This window comes from Panthera leo, chromosome A3, assembly GCF_018350215.1.
Source record: "Panthera leo isolate Ple1 chromosome A3, P.leo_Ple1_pat1.1, whole genome shotgun sequence".
In the NCBI taxonomy this organism is placed as follows: Eukaryota; Metazoa; Chordata; class Mammalia; order Carnivora; family Felidae; genus Panthera; species Panthera leo.
In genome coordinates, this window is record NC_056681.1 from 5,733,875 (window position 1) to 5,761,350 (window position 27,476).

Sequence of the window (27,476 nt, forward strand, 5' to 3'; positions counted from 1 at the left end):
TCTGTGCCGGGGAGTGTGGCCTCTTGCTTCTGACCCGCGGTGGAGAAGAACCGGGGACGGGACGCAGGAAGCGATGCCCAGATGACCCAGAGGGCAGTGTGGGCTGGGCCCCGGGCAGTGCCGGTGGATGAGTGTCTTCTAAGCACGTTTGTTCTCTCCCCTCTGCTACCTTCCCCCATCCCTCCCCCCGGGGAGAAACTCAAACTGGTAAAATAGCTACTTTTCTTGAGGGGCTGACTCATGTGTTAAGGAAGTATGCAACCAGTGTTTTATTTGCTTTGGAAACAGCCCTTCCCTTCGAGAGTCTTTGTCCGTATTAGTGACACAAAATTCACGACGACTTACACACGCCAGGCTGTAGAATGGTTCACTCTGCTCATGTGAGCCTCGTGGTGATGAAAAACTCTCAAAAAAAACCAAAAAACAAAAAAAAAAACAAAAAACCCCCCAAAACCCAAAACTCTCAAAACTACAGCTGCCCGGCTCTCCTGCCTCCTCCCACCTTCTGCTGCTTGAGCTGCATGAAATCGGGGTACCCTCGCTTTGCAGGCGATCCCGCTGGCCGGTCTCGGAGGGGTCAACCCAGCCCCTCTCTAGGGAACAGGGTGCTCTTACTGAAACTGCTCCCGATAGCCTGCCGCCAGGAGGCATTTCCCACCCACTAGCCCAGGTAGGTGGAGAGGGTTCAAAGGCACCAAAGTTCATCTCCAAATGGCCCTTTTGGCCACCAGGGTCCACCTGGGAAGGAGATTTGCATTTCCTACTCTTTCCTTCCCAAACCAGGGCAGAGGGATGCCAAAGGGTGAGTGGGTTCTCAGGATCGCCCACACCGACAGGCAACAAAACTCCAATGTCCCGTAAGGGAACCACGGCGCGGGGGGTGGGGGTGGGGGAGGCACTGAATTTTAAAGTAGAGGAGTCAGGAATCGGACCTCTGAAAAAACATTGACTCCAGGATTTCCTACGGAGGCCATCACTCTCGGTAAAGATAAAGCGTATAGTTTTAAAGAACATTTTTCTAACGGGGCACATACTCCTTCAACCCCACTGACAAGCTTCACGACACCACCCAGCGGAGAGCCAACCCTCCCTTCCCGGAACAAGTGCGAGGAGAACACAGAACCGCCCCGCCCCCAACACAGGCGCCGGAGTCGCTGGCGCCATCTGCCGGCCGCTTTGAAACCCGCACCGGAGAGCCCAAGACCGCCCGGCGTGTGACTTCCGTCCCTGTAGGGCCCCAGGGGGAAAGGGAAGCGTCCCACGGATGCCATCCCACCTGGAAGTTCCAGCGGGGGCAGCAAGAGTCTGAGCACGTGCTGTGGGCCGGCCGGCCCCGGAAACACTTCGCGGGCCTTCACTCCGAATCCTCAGCGCCGGTCTTTCGCGAGCGCTGCTTTTTTTTTTTTTTAACGTTTATTTACTTTTGAGACAGAGAGAGACAGAGCATGGACGGGGGAGGGTCAGAGAGAGAGGGAGACACAGAATCCGAAACAGGCTCCAGGCTCTGAGCTGTCAGCACAGAGCCCGACGCGGGGCTCGAACTCACGGACCGTGAGATCGTGACCTGAGCTGAAGTCGGACGCTCAACCGACTGAGCCACCCAGGCGCCCCGAGCGCTGCTTTTAACGTGTCCCATTCCGCAGATGCGGTCGCCGGGGCTCAGGGAAGTGGAGATGACACGCTCGGGGCGCCAGCGCTGGGATTCGTCGCTGGGCAGCCCACGTTCCTCACGACGTACAACGCTGTGCGGACACTTCAAACGTCCCGTTTTAGTCGATAGTCCCTCTCCCGTTTCGGGGGCAAAATGCAAGGAAACCATTACGGCTGGTGCTCATGGCGGGTGGTGCTTGGAGTTACTGAGCCCCAAGGACTCGTCCTAAACCGTGTAAGACGCAGCAGGGAGAACAACCCCAGTCCGGGACGCGATGACCGTGCAGAACGTGCCTGTGCGTAGACACGCGCGCACACGTGTGACGGTGGCACAAGTTACGCCGAACGATACTGACCGTCACTGCGAACGACGCAGCGGAAAATAGAAAATAAATATATTTTAACACGGCTCCGCTACACAAACGCCAGTAGCAACGACTCCAGTCACTTCACAACCTGCGCATGGATGTTTCATTTGGAAAATGCTGGCTCACACGTTCCCTAATGGGTTTGGCTCGTTTCTCCCAGAACCCCCTCCTTTCAAAGGAAAACCAAACTCCGGGGGCCGCTGGGTGGCTCAGTCGGTTCAGCGTCCGACTTCGGCTCGGGTCACGATCTCCCAGTCCGTGGGTTCGAGCCCCGCGTCGGGCTCTGTGCTGACAGCTCGGAGCCTGGAGACTGCTTCCGGTTCTGGGTCTCCCTCTCTCTCTGCCCCTCCCCTGTTCATGCTCTCTCTCTGTCTCAAAAATAAACGTTAAAAAAAAAAAATTAAAAAAAATAAAATAAATGTTTAAACAAAATCAAATTTGGGTTGAATGAAAAAAAAAAAAAAAATGGTTTCCCAGGTCACTCCAAAAATGGCAGAGTTCCTACCAAACAGCCTAGAACATACGGAATAACGTCCCCTTGAGAGAATTTCCAGAGCTGTACCTCGTCCCTTGAAGATGGCTTTGCGCGGTACGTCTTCCCTTCTGTCGTATTAGTTCATGGCTCGTTTTTACTGCTTTGTTTTCACTGTGTTAATTTTTATGGTTACCTCGGGCAAAAGAGAATCGCTTTCCATAGACTTCCTTTCTTTCTTGCAATTGATGGCGGTGGCTAATTTTTTTGCAAGGCAACCATGTTTTTCAAAAGCGGATCCACTGAAAGAAGCGAGCAACAGTGCAAGCGGTGACCAGAGCGGTGTGCGCCTGGGACACCGCGTGACGACCGACCCCTGCTCCAGAAGAGCAGCCGCGACGCGACGTCGTAAGCAGGGGGTTCACCTCGACCTACCGGATCCCAGGCACGGCATGCGTTCGTCCAGGCGCATGGCGGACGAAGCCACCCCGAACACGGGCTGGGCAGGCAGGGGTCAGGAGACCCCCTTGGCCGCAGAGGGCTCTGAGGAGGCTCCCGGACGCGGGACACAAAGCAGGCCACGTTTTGCAGGCCCCTCCCGGCGTCTGTGCCCCCGCAGGACGCGGCGTCAGACCAACCGCCGCAGGAGCAGGGAGGGGTGTGGCCACCCTGTGCCTGCACGACCCCACCTCGGACCCCCGGCCCCTCTCGTGCAAGGTCTCGCCGCCAGGCCGCGTCCGCGGCTCCCGCCAAGCGCGGGGTCACGCGCAGAGAGGAGAAAAGGCCCAGCGAGAGCAGAGGGGAACATTCGTGAAAGCAACGTGCCACCTTCGGAATCTACGTGGCAGGCCCGCGCTCCCGGGGAAGCTCTCACCTCCGTTTGGGACTTTGTGACGATCCAATGCCGGAAAACGTTAGGTGAGCGAGACGACGGGTCCTACTCTCTCCTCGCTCAACGAAGCCGGGACCTCTGGCTCGAGCCGCGTGCGCGCAGCGGCCTGACACTGGTTACAAGAGTCACGATCACACGCGTGGCCTTCTGGACTAGAAGACGCCAGCAAATCTCTTCCGCGTACCTACCGCATGCAACGCGCAGCTCGGGCGCCTGCAGCGATGACGTCTAAGGTGCGGACTTTCTCAAATACTCCGTGTGCCTTTTAGGAACCGTGAAAGCAAGCATCTTAAGTCCGGTGATTCAACAACTATTTCCTGGTGCATCGGCGAACCCCAGGCAGGCTTTAAGGCTCTAGGTTCTGGGCCCCGCCCCGGCTGCCAGGGCTCACATGTCTGTGGGCCCCAGGGAGCCCCCCTCACTCCTGGTTCCGCCACCCCACAGTAATTTCGGTAAATGGACCTTGGTAACAATGTCTTAAGTTGGCCAGTGACTAAAACTACCTAGCCCCTTGGTCACGTGACGAGGCCCAGTCTTGGAAAAGAACGCTCTACGAAGCTCACCACTCGGGCCGTTTCGAGGTCCTTTTCAAGCATCGCCAGTCACGGACATACAGAGAATGAAGAAACTCCGGGTAAACGAACACTGATAAATCTTGCCCACCTGCCGTGAGGGTCAGCCACCGAGATAACCAAGCTGGACTCGGCAGAGCGGGCTACTTGCTGTCTCCCCCCGCAGGCACAGATCATAAAGCCCCACGGCTGATTCGTGCAGCAGGGAGAGAAGGGAGGTGGAAACGATTAACTTGAAGATTCAGACTTTTTCCCCCGTGCACCTGCCTTTCTCCCTCAAAAAACGCATCTTTCAATGCAGAGAGAGCTGAAGAGTTAAAGGGCCTGAATTTGCTTGGGATCTACCAAAGAATTCAAACCATTGAGTGCAGGCGATCTCTTTCAGTAGAAAACTTTATTTTCATTGCTTTTTACGAGTAGGCAAACAAGTCTTACAATATTATGAAAGCCAGATTTCCGAACTCAGCAAGCCAGTTTACATCCCAGTCCCAGACAGTAAAGCATAAGATGCATTTGGGATCGCAGGGTAGGAACACAACAATGGACTCAAAGGTCAAATGTCGAAGTTCAATTTCATTTCAGATACTTACCAACCAAGAATTTTCAAATACGAGAAATAAATAAAATAAAATAAAAATAAAAAAGCCACGCCTGAAAAGAAAACAGTTACCGGGCGTGAGTTCAGAGCATGTCTCATGCAGGGGGCTCGCTCCTAACTTGAGGGCCACACAAACATCACCCGCTTGGGTCTGCACACGGAACAGGCCCCGTCCCAGCCACCAGGACGTCCGCCCGCAGAGCCAAACGACACCGGGGACGTGGAAGACGGGACGAAAGAAGCCGGTGCTTGGAGAAGCAGCGGCCGGCCCCCCGCGCACGGCTCAGGATTCCCGCCCTCCTCAGCAAGACTGCTGCTCCCCCAACGGCGTCTCACATCACAAATCAAAACCCATGATCATGCTGGGCAGGACAACCATGTGAGAGCTTAGGGGGCAGGCCAGGGGAGAGAGAGACAAAGGGAGCTTAGGAGGCAATCTTCAAAATATTTTATTACAAAATACAGTACAGCGTCCGTAGAATGTTCCCCAATGTTCTCTAATACAGACGTGGCTGAATGAAGCGCTGAAAGATGCCTGGCAGTCGCCCACAGGAATCTGACTTCTCTAATGACTTCAGTCCCCTCAGGGCCACAGCACAGACCTGTGACAGGCGGTCGCCGTGGCCGGCTGGGCTCCCGACTGCCGAACAATGATCATTTTCTCCAGGGGTTGAAATCCACATCCATGGCTGACAACCTACCAAAAACTGGGACCCAAATTCGTACAAAGACGAGGCAGAGTGAGAGAGAACGACTCCCGACGGCCCAGAGGTCCCTGGCCGCTACTTCTTATTCCTGGGTTTTAGTTCTTCGGCTGCGTTGCGCAGGAAGATGTAATTTTTCTTTTGGGGATTATAAAATTCATGTCCCTAAAGGGAAAAAAACACAACGAGCTTATTATGAGAAAGCAAAAGTTAGCATTTTGTGGGCACTCGGCACACACCAAGTCCTGTGCTTCGTGCATCAAACAGAATCTCTCTGGGGGAACAAAACAGGTTTCTGGCGAGAAAGAAAAGGCAAACAAACGTTAAGCAGAAACCGGTTTCGGAGGAAAGGTTAAGGGCGTGGAGGAAGTCCGTCTTTGGTGTCCCCCTCGGACGGACCATCTTTTATGTATTTTTGGCACGGAGACTCTTCAGCCCACCCCCACTTCAAGGCCCGGAGGGCCGCCCACGGGAGGAGCTGAGCCTCCCAGGAGGACGGGGGAGGACTGGCCTGGACTTGAGGCCTTGAAGCAGAGCGGACGTCTGCTCTGAGGCTTCCCGGGCACGAAGGCAGGGTCCGGGACAAGCCTCCCCACGCGGACCCATAGAGAAGCGGAGGCACGCACGGCCGTCAGTGCGTCTGCTCGTGCCCGTGCTGAGGTGGAAGGAGATCGGTATGACTCTGGGGGAGCCAGAAAAATCTGGACCAGGCTGGACTCTGAAGGGCTGGGAAGGGCAGACAGGGGGGCTTTAAACATTATCCCACAGGGAAAAGGAACAGCAGCCACCAAAGTCATAAGTGGCATTAAGAGTGATACAGGGGGGCTCCCGGGTGGCTGGGTCGGTTAAGCGTCGGACTCTTGGTTTTGGCTCAGGTCGTGATCTCACGGTTCGTGAGTTCAAGCCCCACATCGGGCTCTGTACTGACAGCGCGGAACCTGCCTGGGATTCTGTCTCCCTCTCTCTCTGCCCCTCCCCTGCTTGCTTGCTCTCTCAAAAATAAACCAAAAACAAAGAGAGAGAGACACATGACAGACCTGTTTCAGGGAGATGATGGGGGCGGGGCAAGGCAGAAAGGCAGCACTCCAGGGACCAGAAGCGTGGGAACAGGGAGGGGGGAAGGGACACTGACTGCCCTCTGCCTCCCCCGTGACGACAGGTTTTTGCTCATCCCTGGGCAGATGTGCCGAGGTGGCTCTAGAAGCTTTGCTCAGTGGTGACCATACGTTCTCATCGTAACACGCAAGGTGCAGCTCTTCTGGAAAGGTACACTCGGGCAGCAAACTGAGAGTACTAATCGTAAGTGATCACGGTCGCATCCTGGAGACAACGATCCTTAGACCAGAACAGGGTGAAATTCCCAAAGCAACTCCTTCCAAACGAGAACGAGGATTTAAGCAGCGGGCGCTACGAGCTGGCGCAACCTGTCTGGACAAACTCATCCTGAGCGGCTTTCACGGCGATGAACTTTCTCACTTCCTTCCACTACCAATGTTTCCAAGCCTGCGACACACGGAGCCCCGTGGAGAAATCGAGGCCTCAGGCCACCACCTGGCTCCAACACCAAATCAGCCAGAACCAGAAGTGCACACTTTGCAAAACTGAGCGTGTGGCTCCACGGGTGGAGGGACAGACACGCGGGGCACAGTCGTGCCACGGGCTGCTACACAGTGAAAAGGATGGACCAGGGATACGCTCCACGCTGTGCGTGAATTCCACGATCATCACACTGAGTGAAAGATGCCGGGCAAAAAAAAGCGTGTGGTGTAGGACTCCTTTTTTTTTTTTTAACTGTTTATTTACTTTCGAGATGGAGACTGTGTGAGTGGGGGAGGGGCAGACAGGAAGACAGGAGGGGCAGACAGGCTCCCAGCTGTCAGCACAGAGCCCGACGTGGGACTCGAACCCACAGACCATGAGATCCTGACCTGAGCTGAAGTCGGAGGCTTAACCGACTGAGCCACACAGGGGCCCCTGTAGGACTCCTTTTACATAAAGCTCTAGAAACTGCAAACTCATCTATAAAGACAGAAAGCAGATCACCGGTTGTGTGTGGGGAGAACGATTCCAGCAATGCACACGGAAACTTCTGGGGGTGATAAATGCACTCTCTCGACTGGGGTGAAGTCTTCACGGGCACATATACGGATGCTGAAACTGATCACTCCGCACAACAACGACTGCATTGCAGGGACACGTCAGTACAGCTGCCTGACGAAAACCAAAGCAGCTGCACGGCCCGCATCAGCAAACGCTCAGCCACAGGGGGCACATCTGTAGAGGCCGGGGCAGGCATCGAAAATAACGTGCTGAAGGGCGCCTGGGTGACTCAGTCGGTTAAGTGTCCGACTCTTGATTTCAGCTCAGGTCACGATCTCATGGTTTGTGGGATCCAGCCCTGCGTCGGGCTCCGTGCTGACAGTGCAGTGCCTGCTCGGGATTCTCTCTCCCCCTCTTTCTCTGCCCCTACCCTGCTCGTACTCTCCCCCTCTCAAAATAAATTAAGCTTAAAAAAAAAAATTAAAAATTACAAGAAAAAATAACAACGTGCTGAACAGGCAGGGCGGCCACAGGCAGAGCGGCCAGAGACAGTGACTTCCGGCTCTTCTGAGAAAAAGAGACAATCAAAGCTGAGACCAAGACCTATGCCCCAAGAGAGCGGATGGTGACTGACACAGAGGTTGGACACGGGAGAGGCAGCAAGCCTGGAGGATAAAGGATGTGTGGGTGGGAGTCAGCAGGACTCTTCTCCCAAAGTGAAGGTACCCTAGGGCACCAGGTACACACATCCTGTCGGGACCATGATACCGGAAGAGCTCAGGAATCAAGTCAGAAACCGAAGGGTCACTGGTTTACTGTGGAGAACCCCGAGCAGAACCAGTCAGGCTGAGAGCTGACCAGGAGGGGCAGCATCCCGGAGGCGGCCAAAACAACAGAAGCTAGCAGGCGTTATCCTCTTCCGACAGGTCTATCGGTCAAGGGAAACGCGGCTCCTCCTCGAACTCCGGCACGGCCCCAGGCTGGAGGACAAAGGAGCTGGCGGGGAGGGAGAGAAGGCGCTGGGAGGAGAAGAGAATGGAGTGGCTTGAGGGAGTCCCGCGCCTGTCTGCGGTGGCAGGAGGGCAGAAGGAGACGGGCCAGAAGACAGACACGTGTGCCGATGGGAGGGAAGACACGGTGGAAAGGCTGCTGGGGGAGGGGACGAGAGAGACAAGGGTCGAACAATCCAGGAGAACCAGCCGCTGAGAAGCAAGCACGTGGGCTGGCCGAGAGACAGCAGACATCAGCCAGTGGCCCGGAACTCAAGCACCCGAGTCAGGTCCCTCCGCCGCTACGCCGGGACGCCTCAAAAATGCAGCCACGATCCGGTCAGCCCCTCAACCCTCTCCCCAGATAATACACAAAAAAGCCACGCCTCCAGCCAAAGCTCGGTGACCTGGCCCTGCGGCCCCTGCCCCCTGCATGACCGCTTCCTCTCTGGCCACCGCCCCAGCCATCGCTGAAGGACGTGCGGCTTCCAGCTCCCCCTGCTTCTGGGCTCACGGTGACCAGACCCTGCCCAGGGGCGGGGTCCCAGGGAAAGGCTCTACAGGTATGACTTCACGGGGTCTGCACACCTGGTGAGGAAGGCCTGCCATTTCCCGTGGAGGTGACGTGACGGTGACCTGCCAAGGTCACCAGCGAGTCCAGAGAAGAGTCACAGCTCGAGCCCGGGCCTTCCGCCCCCAGCCTGGCGTTGTCACCCGAGAGAGCCCAGGGCAGGACTGGGAATCCTCACCTTTGACCAGTCGTAGCTGGAAGCGTAGGCAAATATGTTCCCATTGTGATTGAAGCAGCAGGCCGATATGGGCTGATCTAACTGTTCCGAAGTTTTTAGTTTCGTTCTGGCATCTTTGTCCCAAAAGCTGAACCTGCCATCGGATCCCACAGTGGCAAGGGTGCCGTGAACAGGATGGAATGCGATCCCGTTTACCTGAAGGGATCGACACGCACAGTGAGAAGCGGACGACAGAGGAGAAAGCACGTCTCTACCAGGACGTGCTTCCTGCTGCACGTACGAAACAAAACATACAGACTGTCACTTTGTGAGAGCCGGCTGCCCGCTGATCACAGAAGAAACTAGCCATGCTTCCAGAATCAACTGCCAGCCCAGAATTGAGTCACGCCTCTTGCTGGGAACACAAGTCAGCAAAAATCAACAAGTATGTGGCTACCGACACTGCGGAGAGGACCCCACAGGAATGCCTTTTTCTTTCTCAGCAAACGGCAATTTCTGAGTTTTAGCTAAGCGAATCAACTGCCTACCAGCACCCAAAAGGAGGTGGATGGCTCCAAGAGCCCGAAGCGAGAGCCCGAAGCAGCAGGCGGAGAGCAAAGACAGTGTGTCATAAAAACAGAAACCCGGGCCCTACGGCGTAAGTCATCTATCTCTGCCTGTGACCCCTAATGACTCAGCCACCCACCTCCAAGTCTAGTTTCTAGACAGGTTCTCAAGGTTAAAGTTTCTAAAAACATACCGCGTAGATGTCCTGAGGAGCTGAGGTATTGGTTCCGTTCGAGCGGTGACATTTGAAGGTGAAGTTGTCTTTGGCACTGAAAAGCAAAGGCCCAACTGAGTTTTCCTTTCTGAAAGAGTCTCCAGTGAAAATCCACAAGCGAATTGAGCCCACTTACGGATTTGGGGGGTTGATGTAGTGAATAGCAACCCTCCCCTCGATACTTCCCAGAGCGAAACCAGTCGGCTTGTTCTGTTTATCTTTGAAAATAGCCACGCATCGATGCTACCGTTTGGAGACAGAAAAAGAGAACGTTTACACGTTATCACAGTGTAAAAGACAAGATTTCGTAACTAAGTGAAAATAAATAATCTTCACCCGTTTTTGGGTTTCAGAACAACCAGAACATATTATGTAACCAACTGAAGACGAATAATTTTCACCCTGTTTTGGGGTTTCAGAAGAACCAGAAACATATTATACAAATATGACACAGAAGTGACTGCTCGTCCTCCAGTAAACATCACTGTCCACCTTCGGGGAAACCACTCGTACTCGGCCACGTGACTTTGCGGATAAACCGCAGACGGCGTGCTTCCGTCCGGTGCCGCTCGGCCTCTGGCGCCACAAAGGCCTGTCACTCCCGCAGTTCGTGTGACCCTCGGAGCCCCACCACATCCTACCCCGGTGCCGCCCCATCGTGGGGCGGGGGGCGCACTCGCGTCTCTGACCCACGGCTCACCACCAGGTGGGCTCCCTGCGGCAACTCACCCAATGCTTCTGAATCCGCTTCCCCAGGCAGAAGAGGGAAACGGCGCCTGCCCGGCAACCACAGGGGAAACCAGGGCCGAGCGGGACAGTGGATGTGACCAGCACTTTCTAACTGTGACCACACTATGCAGAAGCAACACACCGCACCCCATCTAACGCTGGGTCTGGGGACCCAAAGGAGGGTCTCCGGGACTCTACAGAAGACCCCACAGAAGAGCCTGGGACCAGCCCCTGTGGCAGAGGACCAGGGCCTGGGTCTTCAGTGCCTCCTTCTATCCTTTCACCTACCTTGACAGAAGAGCATGCCGGCAAGTGGGGGTGGCGGGGAGGAGGAGGGGAGACAGAGAGAGAGAGAGAGAGAGAGAGAGAGAGAGAGAGAGAGAGAATCCCAAGCAGGCTCCGCGCTGTCAGCACAGAGTCTGGTGCGGGGTTCTATCTCACCAACTGTGAGATCACGACCTGCACCGAAATCAAGAGTCGGACGCTTAACCACCTGAGCCGATCAGGCACCCCGTCACTTCCTCCTTCTAGATGTGACAACCTGGCCTACCCCCGAGAACCACCCACCCTCCCCAAACTGGACATTTCATCTTCCTAGAGGGGCTCGGGAGGCACGAGGGCAGCATCAGAGCCTGGGACGAAGCCATAGAAGAATGATGGTAAAGAGCAGTCTCTGTTATTGTAACACTTATTAGAGCGCACAAATTTCCTAAGTAAACAGAAAAGCACAGGCTAGTTCTATTTCTGTACCATTTGCCTTTTTTTGAACAGAAAGTCCATTACTTCTTCGAGTAGAAAAAAAACTAATGTAAAGAGACAAAATCTGTAAGTTCTTAGAGGTCAGCAGGAACCATGGCTCGTCAAGCTGTGCCTCCCATGCTCAGCACAGAGCCCAGGAACTGCACACCTCTAGGGGGCACCATCTACAAGAACACAACCACACAGCAGCCCTATGCAAAGGCTGATGGCATGCCTCAACAAATGAAAGGCCAGGGTGCCTAGAAGCAGGAAGTGAAGTCAGATCAGACTAGGTTTTGTCAGGGAATCTGGGATTTATCCAAAGGGAAATGAGAAGTCACTGCTGGCTTTTCGGCAGAGGTGTGGCAAAGTCAGACGTGCCACTAGAAGAAAGAGCCCCCCCAACCCACGCGTGGAGAGCAGATCAAAGGAGGGCACAGACAGAACCTCTTACAGTCATTCGAGGAGATTTGGATTAGATGTGGTGGGAGGGAAGGAACAAAATGAACAGATTCTAAAACACCTGCAGAAGTGAACCTGGGGATCAGGGGGACAGGCGGAAAGGAGGGGGAGCAGATCAAGGATGCCTTTCCGATTCGCAGCATTGACAACAGCAGGTGGGTCTCATGAGAGGCAGAGCACCTGGGGAGGAACATGCTGGGGGTGGGGGGTGGGGGGCGGGAGCAGGTTAAGATCGTTGTTTTGCTCAGCAAACATCTACAGAAGCCTTCTACCCACCAGACTGGGCTGCAGCTGGGAACGAAGCAGCAACAAAGAGAAATGTCTGCTCTTACTGAGTTTACTTTCTAGTGGGCAGCACAAAACGAAACACACGAGACACATCACGCGTTTATCTCTAAGGTATATACACACACGCACACACGCAGTTTGGGGGAAAAGGGCCAGGGAGAAGCCTGAGGAGGGGCAACACCCAAATGAAGATCTGCAGAAAGTCGTCCCGGGTTTGGTGACGGATACTGTTGGGCGGAGACGTCGGGAGACACGTCAAGGAGCTGTCAGACTGGGGGTGTCCTGCAGGCATCCCGGAGGCGAGGTCTGTGGGGGATCTGAGTCCCCAGCCCACAAGGTTTACCAACATGACAGCAGGGACGGGAGAGGAGGTCCTGCTTCAGGAGAGGAGGCAGCGCGGCCAAGGGCAGACACCCGGGGCACCCGACACGCAGCAAGCAGCAGTGAGGAAGACGAAGCAGCAACCGCGAGGCAGGTGGTAAGAGGCGGGCGTCGCGGAGAACAGGGACGGGGCGTTTGAGAACATGTAGGGACAGTGGCGAATGCTGCTGGGCTGACAGAAGAGGACGGCTGGTCAGCGTCCACCGGAATCGCTGACGAGGAAGCCCTCGGTGGCCAGCCAAAAGCTGTTTCAGAGGAGTCACGGAGGCAGAAGTCTCAAGGGAGTCGGGTGAGAAGTGAGTGGGAGGTAAGGAAACCAAGAAAGCGCAGGTGAGATGCTTAACTGCGGAGGAAAAAGGGGTCCGGGTGGGACCAAAGGATGTGGGCCAAGAGTGTTTTCTCGGGTGAGGAAGACTAGGGCGCATGTCACGGCCGGTTGTGACATCAGGAGGGGGTGGGAGTCCAGACAACCCCCGCCCCCGGAGGCGATGGGGACCAGCAGCACGAGGCTCCACAGACCCCCCCCCACACGATGGGCCTTCCCCAGGGGCACACGTCCCCTGACTGGCGGGAGAAAGCGGGGGCCAGGGGCAGGCGCAGGCAGACTTCTAGGTTCAGCGGGAGGAAGAGAAGCTCCCCACCGCCGGTCCGGATGCTCTCTGAGCAGGAGCCGGATGGATGTGCGGAGACAAAGGTAGGGGAGGGAGAGCCTAGCAGTTTCAAGTGAAGAAAATCTAAGAGTCTGTGGCAGGTGAGCGGACGAGAAAAACCCGGTGACTGGGCGGGATGAAGGCACAGCGGAGGCTGGGAGCTATGCCCACGACGGAACCAGCCCGCGGGGGTATCGATCTGATTCCGCAGCATCCAGCTGTCCGGGGCACGTCTGGAGAGGACAGAGAAGTCTGGCTTGTCCAGGGACGGACAGTAGTTACTCACTAAGTGCTCGCTTATACCCTTAACTTCACCCCCTCTGAAACTACTTGCCGGGGCGCCCGCGTGGCCCGGTTGCTTAGGCATGCGACTCTTCATCTCGGCTCGGGTCACGAGCTCATGATCTGGGAGTCCAGGCCCTGCATCGGGGTCTGTGTTGACAGCTCCTGCTTGGGATTCTCTCTCTCCCTCTCTCTGCCCCTCCCCTGCTCACGCTCACTTTCTGCCCAAAGAAATAAACTTTAAGACCTTTAAACAAACAAACTTTAAAAAAAAAGAAAATGCTTACACGTGTCTGGAAGCACAACCGTATCCCAATCGTGCGCAGTGAAGTGCGTGTGACACAGGCTCTAAGTATGTGCGTCCTGGTCACGCGACTCACCTGGTGTTTCAGCGGGGATTCTATCCTCCTGAATTCGGAGGGCTGATTCTCTAGCTGGTAGACGATCAGTCCCCTCTCTGCAGTCGCCACCACGGCCATAGGGTAGATCTAGGGAATGGAGGGAGGCAGGGGCGTGCTTCAAATGAAGGACTGTGCTTTTTTTACACAAAACTATTAGATCGAAATTCTTTTAGAGTCACAAAAATAAGCCTGAATTTTTTTTAATCTAAAACAGACCACCGGTATCAACATGTTTCATGAAAACCTGCAGAAACCGTATCTGCAAGGAGAACGTCCGTTTTTAAAAGGCTCGTTTTTTAAAACCATGAAATACGACCACTTGAAAAGTACCCTGAGGAAGAGAGAAGAAATCACAGTCACCTACACCATCCCTCCAGATGACAGCTGTTGTCACTATCACAGCGTGTTCCTGTGGCGTTTCTCGGAGCATTACGCGCACACAGGCACGTCCGTATGTTCCTACGTGACGTGGATCCTGCACTCGAGGTGTGTGTTCCGAGAACGCTACTGGCGACTGTGCAATTTTCCCTCAAACAAACACAGCACCGGGTCCGTTTAAGCTCCCTGGTCCTGTTGGCCCGTTAGGTCACATCCAAGGTTTCGGTACGTTACACAAAACAAAACGCATCTGCGTCATTTTTCTCACAACAAATTCCTAAAGGTGCGATTACTGGTAGTTCGCACAAAACTTTAAGACTTATCACCAGATGGACGGAGAGAGTTCTTCGGTTTCTCTCCCGCTCACAGTCCCCAAAGGGCCCGTGCGACGCCACAAAGCTGTTGCCGGTTTTTCTACAGCAACCAAAAAGCGTTACAGCCCTGATGGCACGTGGCTTCCTGCGTACGTTCAAAACACAAGTGGCAAAAAAAACCCCGGCAGCAGGATTCAGTAATTTTGGAACAAATCCAGCACAAAAATCTCCTGATTCAAGACGACGGGAGATCTGAACTACATCCTCTGGGAACTTATTATTAAAATGCGAGGGATTTTTACATTATCCTCTAATTGCAAGACGTCATCGAGTTTTGTATTTCTCTTAAAAGGATACATATTGAGTCAGAAATTCCTCACCACATCGGCGCAGTAACATCTTTCAGGGAGTTGCAAAACCATCATGGGATTTGACGATCGTGTGTCCCAAAACTAGAAGGAAAAAAAAAAAAACCAAAACGCCAGTAACTGACCATTCAGAGCTTTAGTCCAAACAGCATGAGAAGGAAATGTCCATCCCGGTCAGGCCATGCAGTCCCCTCAATGGCATGATCATACCTTCAAAGTCTTATCCCAGCTGCCAGTCATCACACAGCTGTAGTTTGGAGCTTTGATCCAATGGATGGTCTTAACAGGAGCGTCGTGCTTTCGAAACACAATCAGAACAGATCAAGATAAATGTAACCATGTGCCGAACGGCCCCAGTTCTGGAAACTCAGAGAAGGAACGAACTTAAATATCAAGGTCGTAGCAAACAAACACCAAAGGATATCCAAGCCTTTCCCCATGACCATGACACCCAATTTACCCCAAGAACATGTATCTACCTACCATTCTGACAAACGTCAGTTTTATTTCCCCCTAATTAGCGAGCACGTGAGGGTAAAAGTAAACCCTTCCTAGGGAGGCATTTTCAGAAGTGACGAGTAGGGACTCCACCACTGTTGTTTATACTAAGGTGGCACGAATCAAGAAATCAAGGAGACGCTTCTGGCACAGTCACACAGCCCCGTGATCTCGGAGTATGTGATGCCTTTCTGAAAATGTTTCCATGTCAAGGGGCCCTTCTCCAACAGGTCAGACCCTCTGGTTCTTGGCTCTCTTGCCTCCGTTACTCCTGCCTCAGTAGTCCTTCCACAAGGGGGTGCCTGCTGTCCCCGAGCAGGCTAACAGCTCCACGGGCGTGTGGCAAGTGTCTTTCTTACTCTGCCGCGTCTCTACCCCTACGGAAAGTGCCTGGGATACGGCAGCATTCAATAAATGCTTGTCGAACGAACGAGTATCCAAATACAGTTGGGAAAAGGCAAGCCACACACGGGTGTTGGAATGTCAGATACGTGAATGTTGAGGCCCACGGGCACCAGCCTTTTGCAGACGCTGTTTATTACCTGTGCAATCTGTATTGCTTGATTACTGTTGAGGTCCCACATTTTGGCAGTTTTATCACATGATGCTGTAAATACTTTGCTCCCATCCTAAAAGAAAGTGGAGAAAATTTGTCATTGAAAAAAAATAAAATTTCTATCTGTATATTAAGTTGATCATATTGAGGCAGGTTTCGTTTTGCAATTTTTAAAAAAATTTTTAAATGTTTATTTTTGAGAGAGAGAGGGAAAGAGAAAGAGCACAAGTGGGGAGGGGCAGAGAGAGAGGGAGACACAGAATCCGAAGCAGGCTCCAGGCTCCGAGCTGTCAGCACAGAGCCCGACGTGGGGCTCGAACTCAAGGACCATGAGATCATGACCTGAGTCGAAGTCGGAGGCTTAACCGACTGAGCCACCCGGTGCCCCTGCAATTTTTATTTTTCTAATTATCTGGGGGCTGGTATATTATAAACTACACTGTCATACCCAAAACGTGTTTTAGCTTCATTTCTTTATTACTGATTTATTTTTCTAAGAAATACCACGTAAACAGGATGAAAACAATTCAAATAGCACTTGAAGTTATACAGGGAAAATGAGGTCTCCCACCCCTGACCCGGCTCCTTCCTTATGGGCCACTCACTACCCTCTGGGAGTAGTTTTTGCATATCCTCTGTCTGTGTGTATTACCAAGGGACGTTTATACATTTTTTCTTGCTTTGATTAATTTTAAGCTGTTTTTTTTTTTTTTTTTAATGAATTTCAAGCCCTCACAAAAGTTGCAGGAATAAAACCATGAACATCCGTAAACCCTTCACCTAGAATCACCAAGCGTAAACACATTTACAGTATCTATGTAGACACACGTATATATCCGTAATCATTACACATTTGTTCGCCTATGTATCCAATAACATTCTGAAGTGCACACCGTAAGACTACACTAATTCTTATTCTTTAAATTTCTTTAATGTTTATTTATTTATGAGAGAGCAAGAGTGAGCACATGTGGGGGGGCACAGACAGAGAAGGAGACACAGAATCCAAAGTGGGTTCCAAGCTCTGAGTTGTCAGCACAGAGCCCGACACGGGGTTCGAAGTCACGAACCGTGAGATCCTGACCTGAGCCGAAGTTGGTACGTTTAACTGACTGAGCCACCCAGGTGCCCTTACGCTAATTTGCAAACATCACTGGTCCTATGTAAACTACAGAACAGCTTAAAAAATTAGCAATCATGGTGTGGTGATTTTAAACATATTCAAATACAGGGATGCCTGGGTGGCTTAGTCGGTTAAGTGTCTGACTTCGGCTCAGGTCAGGATCTCACGGTTCGTGACTTCGAACCCGGTGTTGGGCTCTGTGCTGACAGCTCAGAGCCTGGAACCCACTTCAGATTCTGTGTCTCCCTCTCTCTCTACCTTTCCCCAACTCACGCTCTGTGCCTCTCTCTCTCAAAAATAAACAAATGTTTAAAAAAATTCAAATACAGAACTCATAAATTAGGTCAAATACGAAGAAGCACAAGATAAGTTTTAAAAAGAAAGGTACTAAATGGAAAGTTCTAGACCAGCGGTTGGCAAATTTTTTTCTTTAGAAAACAATTTTTTTTATGTTTTTATTTTACTTTTGAGAGAGAGAGACACACAGTGAGAGCGGGAGAGGGGCGGAGAGCGAGGGAAACACAGAATCTGAACGGGCTCCGGGCTCTGTCAGCACAGAGCCCGACGTGGGACTTGAACTCACAGACTGCAAGATCATGACCTGAGCTGAAGTCGGACGCCCAACTGACTGAGCCACCCAGGCGCCCCACAAATTTCTCTCTTAAAGGGCCATTTATTTAGTGAATTTTCGTCTTTATAGGTCTCCGTTGCAACTCCTGAAGTGTTACACTTGAAGGCAGCCATACACACTATGTACATGAGGGAGTGTGGCTGTGTTCCAATAAACTTTATTCCCAAAAATAGGCAACGGGCCACAGTCTGCTGACCAGTGACCCAGATTATGTCATTTCTGGTTCCAAAGCTCAAAGATTTACTGCCATTCTTCCCCAGCAAAAGTTTCTTCCCATAGAAAGTCACCAGTTCTGCAACTGAAAGACAAGATACAACCTGCCTGTGTGTCAGTGACGTCGGAAGGCTCACTCTGTGAACCCTCAGAAAGATACCGACGCGTGCGATGGCCACCCCCAGACCGAGGGACGCGCCGGCCTCTCCATCGCACCGGCAACGCCCATCCTACCAGCCGTGACCAGCACCACGCGGCAGCGGGCACACGAGAGCCCAGTGGGCGCCGACCTCGAGGCTAATGGACCCGAAGGCGGGGCAGACGACAGCACTCGTGTTCCCCGGCCCTGCGTTCTCCACCCAGCTGCTCTCCACGCTGCTACGGCCACGGAGCGAAAATGTCCTCAGAGGGCAAAGAATCATCTTCGCCAAGTTTGGTTTTTCTGCCTCCACGGTCATTCTGGCTCTTTCGTGCTTCCGTGCCGTTACGTACGCGGCTTCCTCTCCCGGACGCTCTTCCCACGCTGGCCCATTTCCCTTCCTGTAGGCCTATGAGGGAGGCGGTCAAGCGCATGGGCTCTGGAGCCAGGAAGGTCTGGGTCTGGGCCTAGACTCGGCCACTCACTACGTTCCCTCAGGCAAGCCCGTCGTCTAACACCGTGCCCGTTGCTTTACGTACACGTAGTCTAGCTGTCACAAGTTCTGCCACCTGGAGTTCTTACTTGTTTCTACAGGTCTGTCCTAAGAGACCAGAAATTCCATGAATACGGTATTTGCCTACCTGGCCTACTTTGTTTTCCACTCTATCCCCCCCCATGGCTTTAGCTGACTAGAGGAGCCTGATAGTTATCTGCTGAATTAAATATGACCCGTCGTAATTATTATCACCTTCATTTTACAAACGAGGAAACAGATGGAGAGATCAGGTAACCTGCCAAACTGAAAACACTGAAGAGTAGAGCCCAAATTTGAACCTAGGCCTGGACTGGGTGACACAATGCTCAAAAAACTAGAGGCCTGTGTGCAGTTCGTTTCTCTAACTCCTGTCTCTTCAGTGGAGCCTTCACGGCCCCCTCCCCAAAATTTACAGTTGCTTTCTGTGTTCCCCACTACCCAGCACCAGCACACCTTCTCAGAACTCAGAACCCTTCGTTACGGTGCTCAATCCCTCCAGCAGATGACGCACGACTCGGGAGAAAGGAAATAAGCTGTTCTCGTTTTTATAGATCCCGAAGCCACTCAATACATCCTCTACCAGTTCATTTTACTTCTTACCTAGTTTGTAAGAAACTTTACATTCTGATCCATCACCAAATCCGAAAAAAAGACAGGCAAAATAAATCAAGTATTTTAAATTTACTCAAGTTATTACTTTTCCACGTGCAAATTAAAAATAAGTTGTGGGGCCCCTGGGTGGCTCAGTGGGTTTAGTGTCAGTCAGACTCTTGATTTCAGTTCAGGTCACGATCTCACAGTTCATGAGTTCGAGCCCCACGTCAGGCTCTGTGCAGACACCGCACAGCCTGCCTGAGTTTTCGGGTTTTTTTTTTTGGAGAGAAAGAGAGAGCATGCGCGTGAGCAGGGGAGGGGCAGAGAGGGGACAGAGGATCCCAAGGGGGCTCTGAGCTGACAGGCCAACAGCAGAGAGACCAATGCGGGGCGTGAACTCATGGGGCTCAAACTCATGAAACCGTTAGATCATGACCTGAGCCGGACACTCAACCGACTGAGCCACTCAGGCGCCACGCCCCCCTTCCCTGGGATTCTGTTTTTCTCTGCCCCTCCCCTGCACGTGTGCTCACTCTCTCTCTTTCTCTCTCTCAAAACAAACTTAAAAAACAATAAGTTGTATCTGTAAAAAATGCATCTTTTCAAATTGTTTTCACAGATCTATTATCAGTCTCATACTAACCCAATCAGAGATGTCAAGAAAACACCTTCAGATGACAAAAATGCTCAGAGAAGACCATCACAGTTAATGATGAGAACAGGAGCAAGTCTGGCTCCTGAACCATCCCGAAATATTGATGAGTAGCAGACTCCTTTCTTAGTTAGAAACTAAGTAAGATCACGTCACTTAAAAATGACCACATAAAACAGGAGTAACTGGCAATTTCTCATAAAACATATACTCACCATACGACCCAGTAATCCATTATCTACCCAGGAGAAATGAAAACTTTTGTTCGTGGCAATTCCAGGACCCAAGTGTTTACAGCAGCCTGATTCCTGACCAAAATGGGCAACAACCCAAACATCCTTCTCCTGGTGGCTGGGTGAGCAAACGATGACCCAGCCACGCAGTGGGCCAAACCACTGGCACGACCACCTGCACGGGGCTCAAAGGCACCACGCGGACTGAAGGGGCACCGTGGGGCGGGGCTGTCTGCGCGACCCGGCACGGGGAGAGCCACGGGCACCAAAACCACACCAGTGGTTTCCAGGGGCTGGGATCGGAGGAGGACGTACCACATAAGGGCGGGGGGGGGGGGGGGCGGATTCTGGGGGCTGATGTTCTGTTTTTCGACCACAAGTCTCTGCAGTCTCAAAAACTGACAGAATTACACGCTAAAAAGGTTCCGTTTCATCATCTGCAAATCATACCTAATGAATCTGACCGAACAAATGACACAGAAGGCCTGGGAGGGGCCGGAAGGCCTAGCCTCCCCAGCATGGGGGTACATCTGTCTGCCTGTCAGTCAGGCCCCTGTTTTCTTGCCTCCGCTGAGCTCAGCCAACCGGGCCACAGCGGTGGCGGGAGAGAAAGGCTGAGCTGTCAGTGCCCCAGGCCCTCCTCTACCCAGGGGACCGGCCTCTCCGCAGCTGCGGCCCGCCACACCCACCTTCCCTTCTCTGCTGGGCCTTGTGAAAGATGTCTCCATTTAGACTCTCCCCAATCCACAGTAGAAGCTCAGAGCCACATTAACTTGGACATATTTGTTTATATGACTGATGTTCAAGATTTGGAAGGAAAAACAGAATTCTAAAACCCTAAAAAAGACTTCAAATGTCTGTTAATAGAAAGATATTATTTTTTTTCTCTAGCATTTATTTTCTGAGATACTAAATTTCCAATTTTAAAACAACATAAATTTATGGCATAAGGGTAAAAAAAGGTTTCCAGAAATTATTTAACCCTTTGCCCAAGGTACCGTGTCAATAAAATGATGAAGTTGTGCTTTTTTGTTTTTTTAATTTTTTAAAATGTTTATTTACCTCTGAAAGAGATAGACACAGTGCGAACAGGGGAGGGGCAGAGAGAAAGGGAGACACAGAATTGGAAGCAGGCTCCGGGCTCCGAGCTGTCAGCACAGAGCCCAAAGCGGGGCTCGAACTCACAGACTGCGAGATCATGAACCGAGCTGAAGTCAGACACTCAACCGACTGAGCCACCCAGGCACCCCTAAAATAATGAAGTTTTTATGCAAGAAAAGCTTTCACATTAACTAAAGCTAACATTAACGGACCACTTTAGGAACATCAACACATTCAGAAACTCAGAATTTCCAACAATGTGTACAGATACACGCTATGTATGGTTTGGGTTATATAAAAGTTGAAACACAAACTCTGGATTACACACGATTTTACGCTGCAGAAAACACGAAAACTTGAATGAGACTCACATCACTCCAGCAGACATCTAACACCGGCCCCGTATGCATCTGCTGGGCTTTTGGGATCGTCTGTCCGCTGTCTTGAACTTCCCAGCAGCGAACCTGAAGCGATACGACAAATGAGCACAAACAGCAAGCCATGGCACGCTGCACGCAGCTAACACCTGATAAGGAATGGGGGCAACTTACACATATGGAAACGTCTCCTGTCAACCTCATTGACTTTAACAACAAAGCAATTGAGGGGCGCCTGGGTAGCTTCCTCGGTTAAGCATCTGACTGTCTATTTTGGCTCAGGTCACGATTTCATGGTTCGCAGGATCAAGCCCGGAGTCGGGCTCTGTGCTGACAGTGCAGAGCCTGCTTGGGATTCTCTCGCTCTGCCCCGCCCCAGCTTGTGCTCTGTCTCTCAAAATAAACATTAAAAAAAAAAAAAAAAGTTTGTTGTGCTTTGTCTTTCTATGCACACGTTGTCTTCAAGAAACTAGATTACAGGGGCGCCTGGGTGGCTCAGTCGGTTAAGCGTCCAACTTCAGCTCAGGTCACTATCTTGCAGTCCGTGAGTTTGAGCCCCGCGTCGGGCTCTGGGCTGACCGCTCAGAGCCTGGAGCCTGTTTCGGATTCTTGTCTCCCTCTCTCTCTCTGCCCCTCCCCCGTTCATGCTCTGTCTCTGTCTCAAAAATAAAAATAAAACGTTAAAAAAATATACATAAAAAAAAAAAAAAAAAACAAAAACCTAGATTACAGAGTACCTTCACTCTCGTCAGCACTTTTCTCCCTTGCATCATTAGTTGCCATTACACATTCTTCTGACGTTTTTTAGTGACTCATTTGAAGTCTTTCCAGAAACTACATGTAGAAACCAAACCTGCTCAGCCACGGCTACCTTCCTCCCCTTGCTGTTCTCCTCTCTTCATCCCCCTGCCGCCCCACTGCCTCCCTGCTGCCGAAGAATCTTTTCCAAAACTTTTAAAATGGCAACCCAGCATACAAACATACCACAGAATACCATTATGAGTGGACTAGCACGGAGACTTCTTAAAATGAGGCGGTATCGGGTAGCGGCCAGGAGTCTAGACCCTGGGCCACATTGCACGGGTCGGCAGCCCCGCCTCGCCCCTCCCTTACATGTGGGCCCTGGGCCAGTTGTTCTACTCCTGAGCTCACGAGCTGCTTCCTAAGACGGGGAGGACAGTGAAGAGACCGCTGGAGAGTCTGCAAGAGACAGCCTGGGGACGTTCCTCATGCCCCACAGGGGAAGCACTAAGATGCAACGTACAAACTTAAGGACTTCTCACAGGTATGGCCGATTACCTTTCAGGAGCCCCGTAGCAATCTACGTACTCAGCAGAGGTACACGTACGGTTTCGGCTTATCTTTGCCGGGACCAAGCGTTACGCTTTTCTGCTTTTAATTTTCGGTAACGTGACGCAGTCTATCGCCTAAGTCTGAACTCGTCTGCTCAGGAGTGTGGTTGGATGGCTCCAGTCCACACCAAGGGGCCACCTGCAGTCCTTCTGTGAAGTGCCTCCTCACATCCTTTGCCTTATGTTTCTACCAGAGTTTTTCTCTTTCTGTGTACTGCGATTTTTTTGCCTTTCTTCTTGTACGCCACAGGCTAAGTGTAACACCTACGCACGATCTGTGCTTTACCCCAAGTTAAACAAGCTTAATGTACGCCTTAAGAACATTTCAGGATAAGAAAAGAAATTTACGTATACTACCACGGGTAACAGTCATTCTCAACGATACTACATTTGGTCTGGGAATCCACGTCAAGTTACTGAACTAAGGTAGGAAATTTTTTTACGGTCGTATGTATGTACGTACGTATGTATATGTACGTACGTAATCTCCACACCCAACGCAGGGCTGGAGCTCACAACCCTGAGATCAGGAGACATGTGCTCCACTGACTGAGTCGGCCAGGCCCCCCCAGAGGAGGAAGTTTTGAGTGATGCCTATGATCGTGCTTTCTTAACAAAAATCAGGGTAACAGATGATGTCAGTGCACTCAGAAGGGTCACACCCTCTAACCGATTTCTTTCTTCATTCACTTCATTCACTTGGGAAAGAATGGAGCCAAAAGGAAAGCTAACCCTGTCCATACAAAGAGAGAGGACTTCTAGAACATGCACGTAAGGAGCACTTACATCATTAGCCCACGATCCTGCAATAAGAAAGTTCCCGGGCAAGGTTGGTGGGCTAAAAGATAGACAACCAATGCTATCATCAGGAGAGGATGTTACTTCAATATCCTGGGGGGAAAAAGCCAGTGTTACAAAGTATGCATCATTAATTTCATTCAAAATTGTTTTCTTTCTCACTAAGCACTCAGGGTAGACTTTCCTTGTGTTCAAGAACTAAATGAACTGGACCTCTCTTACTTGGATCCCAAAGGGGAAGCCAGGGGAAGGACCAGCAAAGATGGGAGGGACCAGACCCAGCACTCTCTATGGAATGCCCATCATGATATCTTCCAAGCGATGGCCCACTGGTTCACTGTGGCCTCAAAGTGCTAGATCAAAGTCATCGCCTGTCCCCACCCCAAAGGAAATTCTAACTCAACAGTCGTGGGCCGGGCCCTGGGAACCCACAGTTTTAACAAGCACCGCGGTGACTTAAGAGATGGGGGAAGTTAGGGTGCCCGGGACACTCGTGCAGTGGACACAGCTGCCGTGCTCCCAAGTTGGAGAAAGTGGGCTAGACAGAGTTCCAGAGCTTTCGCCCCCAAGGAGGCTCCCACACCACTTCAGTGTCTCTCACTCGGGGAGGCCCTGGCGCGTGATTTCCTCCAAGTGCTGTGAAGCTTTCCGCGGTACCTTCATGGGGTTGTGGTTATCTGTGCTTGTGCTGCCAAACATGCTGGTCCCACTGGTTCCGAAACCCGAGGTTGTTCCGAACAGACTCATTTTGGCCCTGAAAAGTAACGGAAAACGTTAAGGACGGGTCCTTCCTTCAGGAATCAAGATCACTGAGAGCTAACTTAAAGCTAATTCAGCCACAGAAGAAAAAGAAGACTCTAAATGAGTTGCTCTCTTCTCAAGACATCTAAACGTGATAAGCAGGTACTTTTTAAAGATGAACTTTCTACTTTAGGACTGTTTTTGACTTACAGGGAATTGTCAAGACAGAGTTCCCACACACCGCACAGCCAGCTTCCCCGTTTCCCTCGCACGTTTGCCACCGTTAGTAAACCAATAAACTACGGCCGAGTGCTTTTCAGTCACCAGCCAGAAAATAAGTTCACCCATGTCTCACGTAGTTTGAGACGCTGCCCTTGGCACCAGGAACACAACAGTAAACCAGCGAAAGGCCCCATTCTTCAGGTCACCACTCAGTGGGAGTTTCGTCTCTTCTTACTAACTTCTACGCTGCTTTAGGTCAGCATCTCCGAACGAAGTCACTAAGACAAGCAACCAGTCCCGGCAAAGTTCAGCAACTTCTCCGTACAAGAAGTTTTAAACACTACTCCATCGGGTCCGCTCGAGTACCCAAAGGCCTGGTATTACATCCTGGACAACACAGAATGGGGAGGCCGCCAGGGATTCTGGAAAGGCATCTGGGCTTCCCGACTTCATGAAGAAAGTGGGCGCCCAGCGACCTGGTCAAAGCAACAGCTATGATCCCGTCGGCATCTGAGAACAACTCTGAGAGAGGACGTTAAATGTGAGCAGTGCCCGGGCAACACCAGCTCAGTGCATGAGAACAAAGGAATCACAAGGCTTCTGCAGTCGGAGTCCAGGAACCAGTGGCTACACGGCTTGGGGCAGGTGGCTTAGCCTCGATTTCCTCAGCCCCGAAAACAGGGCCACGAATACCCACTTCACAGAACCGCGAAAAACAAGGGAGGTCGCGTGCACACACGCAATCGCGCCTGAAAATTCTGTTCCTTCCCTCTCTGCAGCTCTCAAGTTGGGAGAGAACGCTTCTGCCACGTGGAACCCAGGGAAGGAGCAGGGGTCATGCAAGTATGCACCAGGCCACGGGGACCGCGTGTCATACAGGACGCTGGGACCCCTCCAGTTCGGAGGACACGCGTCCAACGCAACCGCATCTCCCCGCCTGCACCACCCGCTGCGCTCCAGCCGGGCTGGCTCTGCTGACGCCCTTCCTGCGCGTGGACACAGCAAGGTCCACCCGGCCTTGGAACATTGCTGCCACCTGTTCCTTCCGCCTGGGGTGACTCGCCCTCCCCCATCCCCCCGAGGTCTCAGGCTGAACCTTCAGACCCCCGATTCAAAAGCTGTCTCCCGAGCACTTTTGGGGGGCGATGGAAACGTTCTAAAACTGGACTGTGGTGATGTTGACACAACCGTGGCCAACTTCCCAAACTCATCGGAAAGGTCTGCTTTAAAAGGGTTACCGTAAAGGCTGCTAGACCCGTCTGTTGCCAAAAGGTCACCTCCTCAGAGGCGTCCCCGTGTTCCTCATCTGACATCTCCAACCTCGGACGACATCACCCTGTTTTCTGGACGGCACCTGTCAGGGTCTGATACTGTTTGCAACCAGGCTCTTCCCCGAGAGAAGGTCAGCTCCGGGAGGACAGAGGGCTGTCCGGATTCTTCCCTGGCACACGCCTGACCCTCAGCACAGTGCCTTGGGCCCGGCGGCTGGGACTGAACAGATACTGGCCTGGGGGACGCGTGTCTCCGCGTGTACAGCAAACACTTGGCAGAGAAGGCCGGAAACAAAGAGACAGATCAGTTTCAGACAGTGGTCGGTGCAACGAAGAGATGTTAAGGCGGGAGAAGACTAAAGGGGATGGATGCCCTTCTACACTGGTCGGGGAAGGCTCCTCCGAGGAGGTAGCATGCATCTGATAAGCCAGACCTGTAACCGGGGCGGGCAGAGGCGACACACGCTGCCATCAACTCCGCGACCCTTCCCAGTGCCTCAGTTTCCCCACAAGAGGGACGAGGGGGTTAGACCCGAGATGACTCCGAGGCCCCTTCCAGCTCTGGCGTCCCTCCCAGGGGCCGGTAACGAAGCCAGCTAACCGGCCGGCTCGCGCCCCGGCACCTCGCTGCGGGGCTCACTCCGCCGGGGGACCCGGCCTCGGAGGCGCCATGGCCGCGGGGAGCGAGGGAGGCGGCACGGGGCCTACCTGAGTCGCGCCGCGGCGGGGGGGCAGGTGGCGGGGAGCGGGAGGAACTCGGGGGCCTGCGAGCCCACCCGGGCGAGGAGGAGGCGAAGGCGAGGTGGCGCGAACAGAAAACCCCAAGGCCGAAACACCCTCACGCTGGTGGAGGAAACTGCCCCAATTACCGCGGAGCCACTGCGCCTGCGCCCCGGGGCCACTTCCTGTGTCGCCCGGAAGGCAGCGAAGAAAGAGAAAGCCTTCCCCCTCTCGCGAGACGATGACACATGCGCAGAAGCGTTATTGACGCCGAGAAGCAGTCCCCGTGCCAGCAATTTGCGGATTGGTCGTAAGTTGGTGTGGCCCGCCTGCAAGTTGCCAAGCAACCGTTTTAATAAATTCGCCGCTGCCGCTCCCGCCCGCGGAGGATAGTCAGTATTTTCTCTCGAGAATTAAATGTCTAGCAGAATTCTGATTGCCGCCAATTCAAGTCCAAGGCCATCCTCGGAGAAGCTGATGGAATGCTGCCTCGGGCTGCGGTGAAGTCCGCCAGCCTGGGGCCCTGCCCTGGTCTCCTGTCTGCCGTCAGGGGCTCTTTGGGCCTCAGTTTCCTTTTGTAAAATTGGCATAACGATGCCTGACTTCAGGAAAGTTCTTAATTGGGGTCGAATGAAGTAACACACATGAAAGACTTTTGCCAAGTGTAAGATTCCATAAGAATGCTAAGGGGTTGTTAGGACACACACATGGACGCGTGCCAACTCCAAAGATTTCAGCTGGTGGCTGAATTTCTGAAGGAAAAGAAGAGAGAGGGATCTCCTGACTCTGTGGGACATACACCGAACCTTCTCCTTTGCTATTCAGTGTGGTCTGCGAACCAGGAGCCTTAATCTCTGCAGGGGACTTTCAGACCCGCAAGACCTTTTTATAAAATGCAGATCGAGAAGGTCCAGGGGGTGCTGAGCAAATTCCCA

General features: G+C 52.5%; 1 protein-coding gene across 4 annotated transcripts; it reads right to left on the reverse strand.

Moving 5' to 3' along the window:
* Positions 1–4,985: 4,985 nt before the first annotated feature.
* On the reverse strand, positions 4,986–26,715 carry RAE1 (ribonucleic acid export 1). Of its 4 annotated transcripts, none has more exons than XM_042930589.1 (12): positions 26,691–26,715; positions 24,245–24,341; positions 23,576–23,680; positions 21,432–21,524; positions 15,826–15,912; positions 14,996–15,082; positions 14,798–14,869; positions 13,705–13,812; positions 9,931–10,037; positions 9,774–9,849; positions 9,035–9,229; positions 4,986–5,421 (listed from the first exon to the last, which is right to left on the reverse strand). In XM_042930589.1, the coding sequence occupies exons 2-12, from the start codon at positions 24,332–24,334 to the stop codon at positions 5,335–5,337; spliced, it is 1,107 nt and encodes a 368-aa protein (XP_042786523.1). In that variant the 5' UTR covers positions 24,335–24,341; positions 26,691–26,715; the 3' UTR covers positions 4,986–5,334. The 4 variants fall into 4 exon arrangements, with proteins under 4 accessions (XP_042786523.1, XP_042786526.1, XP_042786525.1 ...); XM_042930592.1 differs by lacking the exon at positions 26,691–26,715 and adding an exon at positions 26,530–26,666; XM_042930591.1 differs by lacking the exon at positions 26,691–26,715 and adding an exon at positions 26,256–26,426.
* Positions 26,716–27,476: the final 761 nt, after the last annotated feature.

Coding starts and splice junctions, on each gene's coding strand:
- RAE1 (XM_042930591.1), bottom strand. CDS start 26,293: ATGGCAGCGTGTGTCGCCTCTGCCCGCCCCGGTTACAG. Junction 24,342..26,255: donor TCTGCCCGCCCCGGTTACAG/GTCTGGCTTATC, acceptor GTTACTTTTCAG/GGCCAAAATGAGTCTGTTCG. Junction 10,038..13,704: donor AATCCCCGCTGAAACACCAG/GTGAGTCGCGTG, acceptor TCCAAACGGTAG/CATCGATGCGTGGCTATTTT.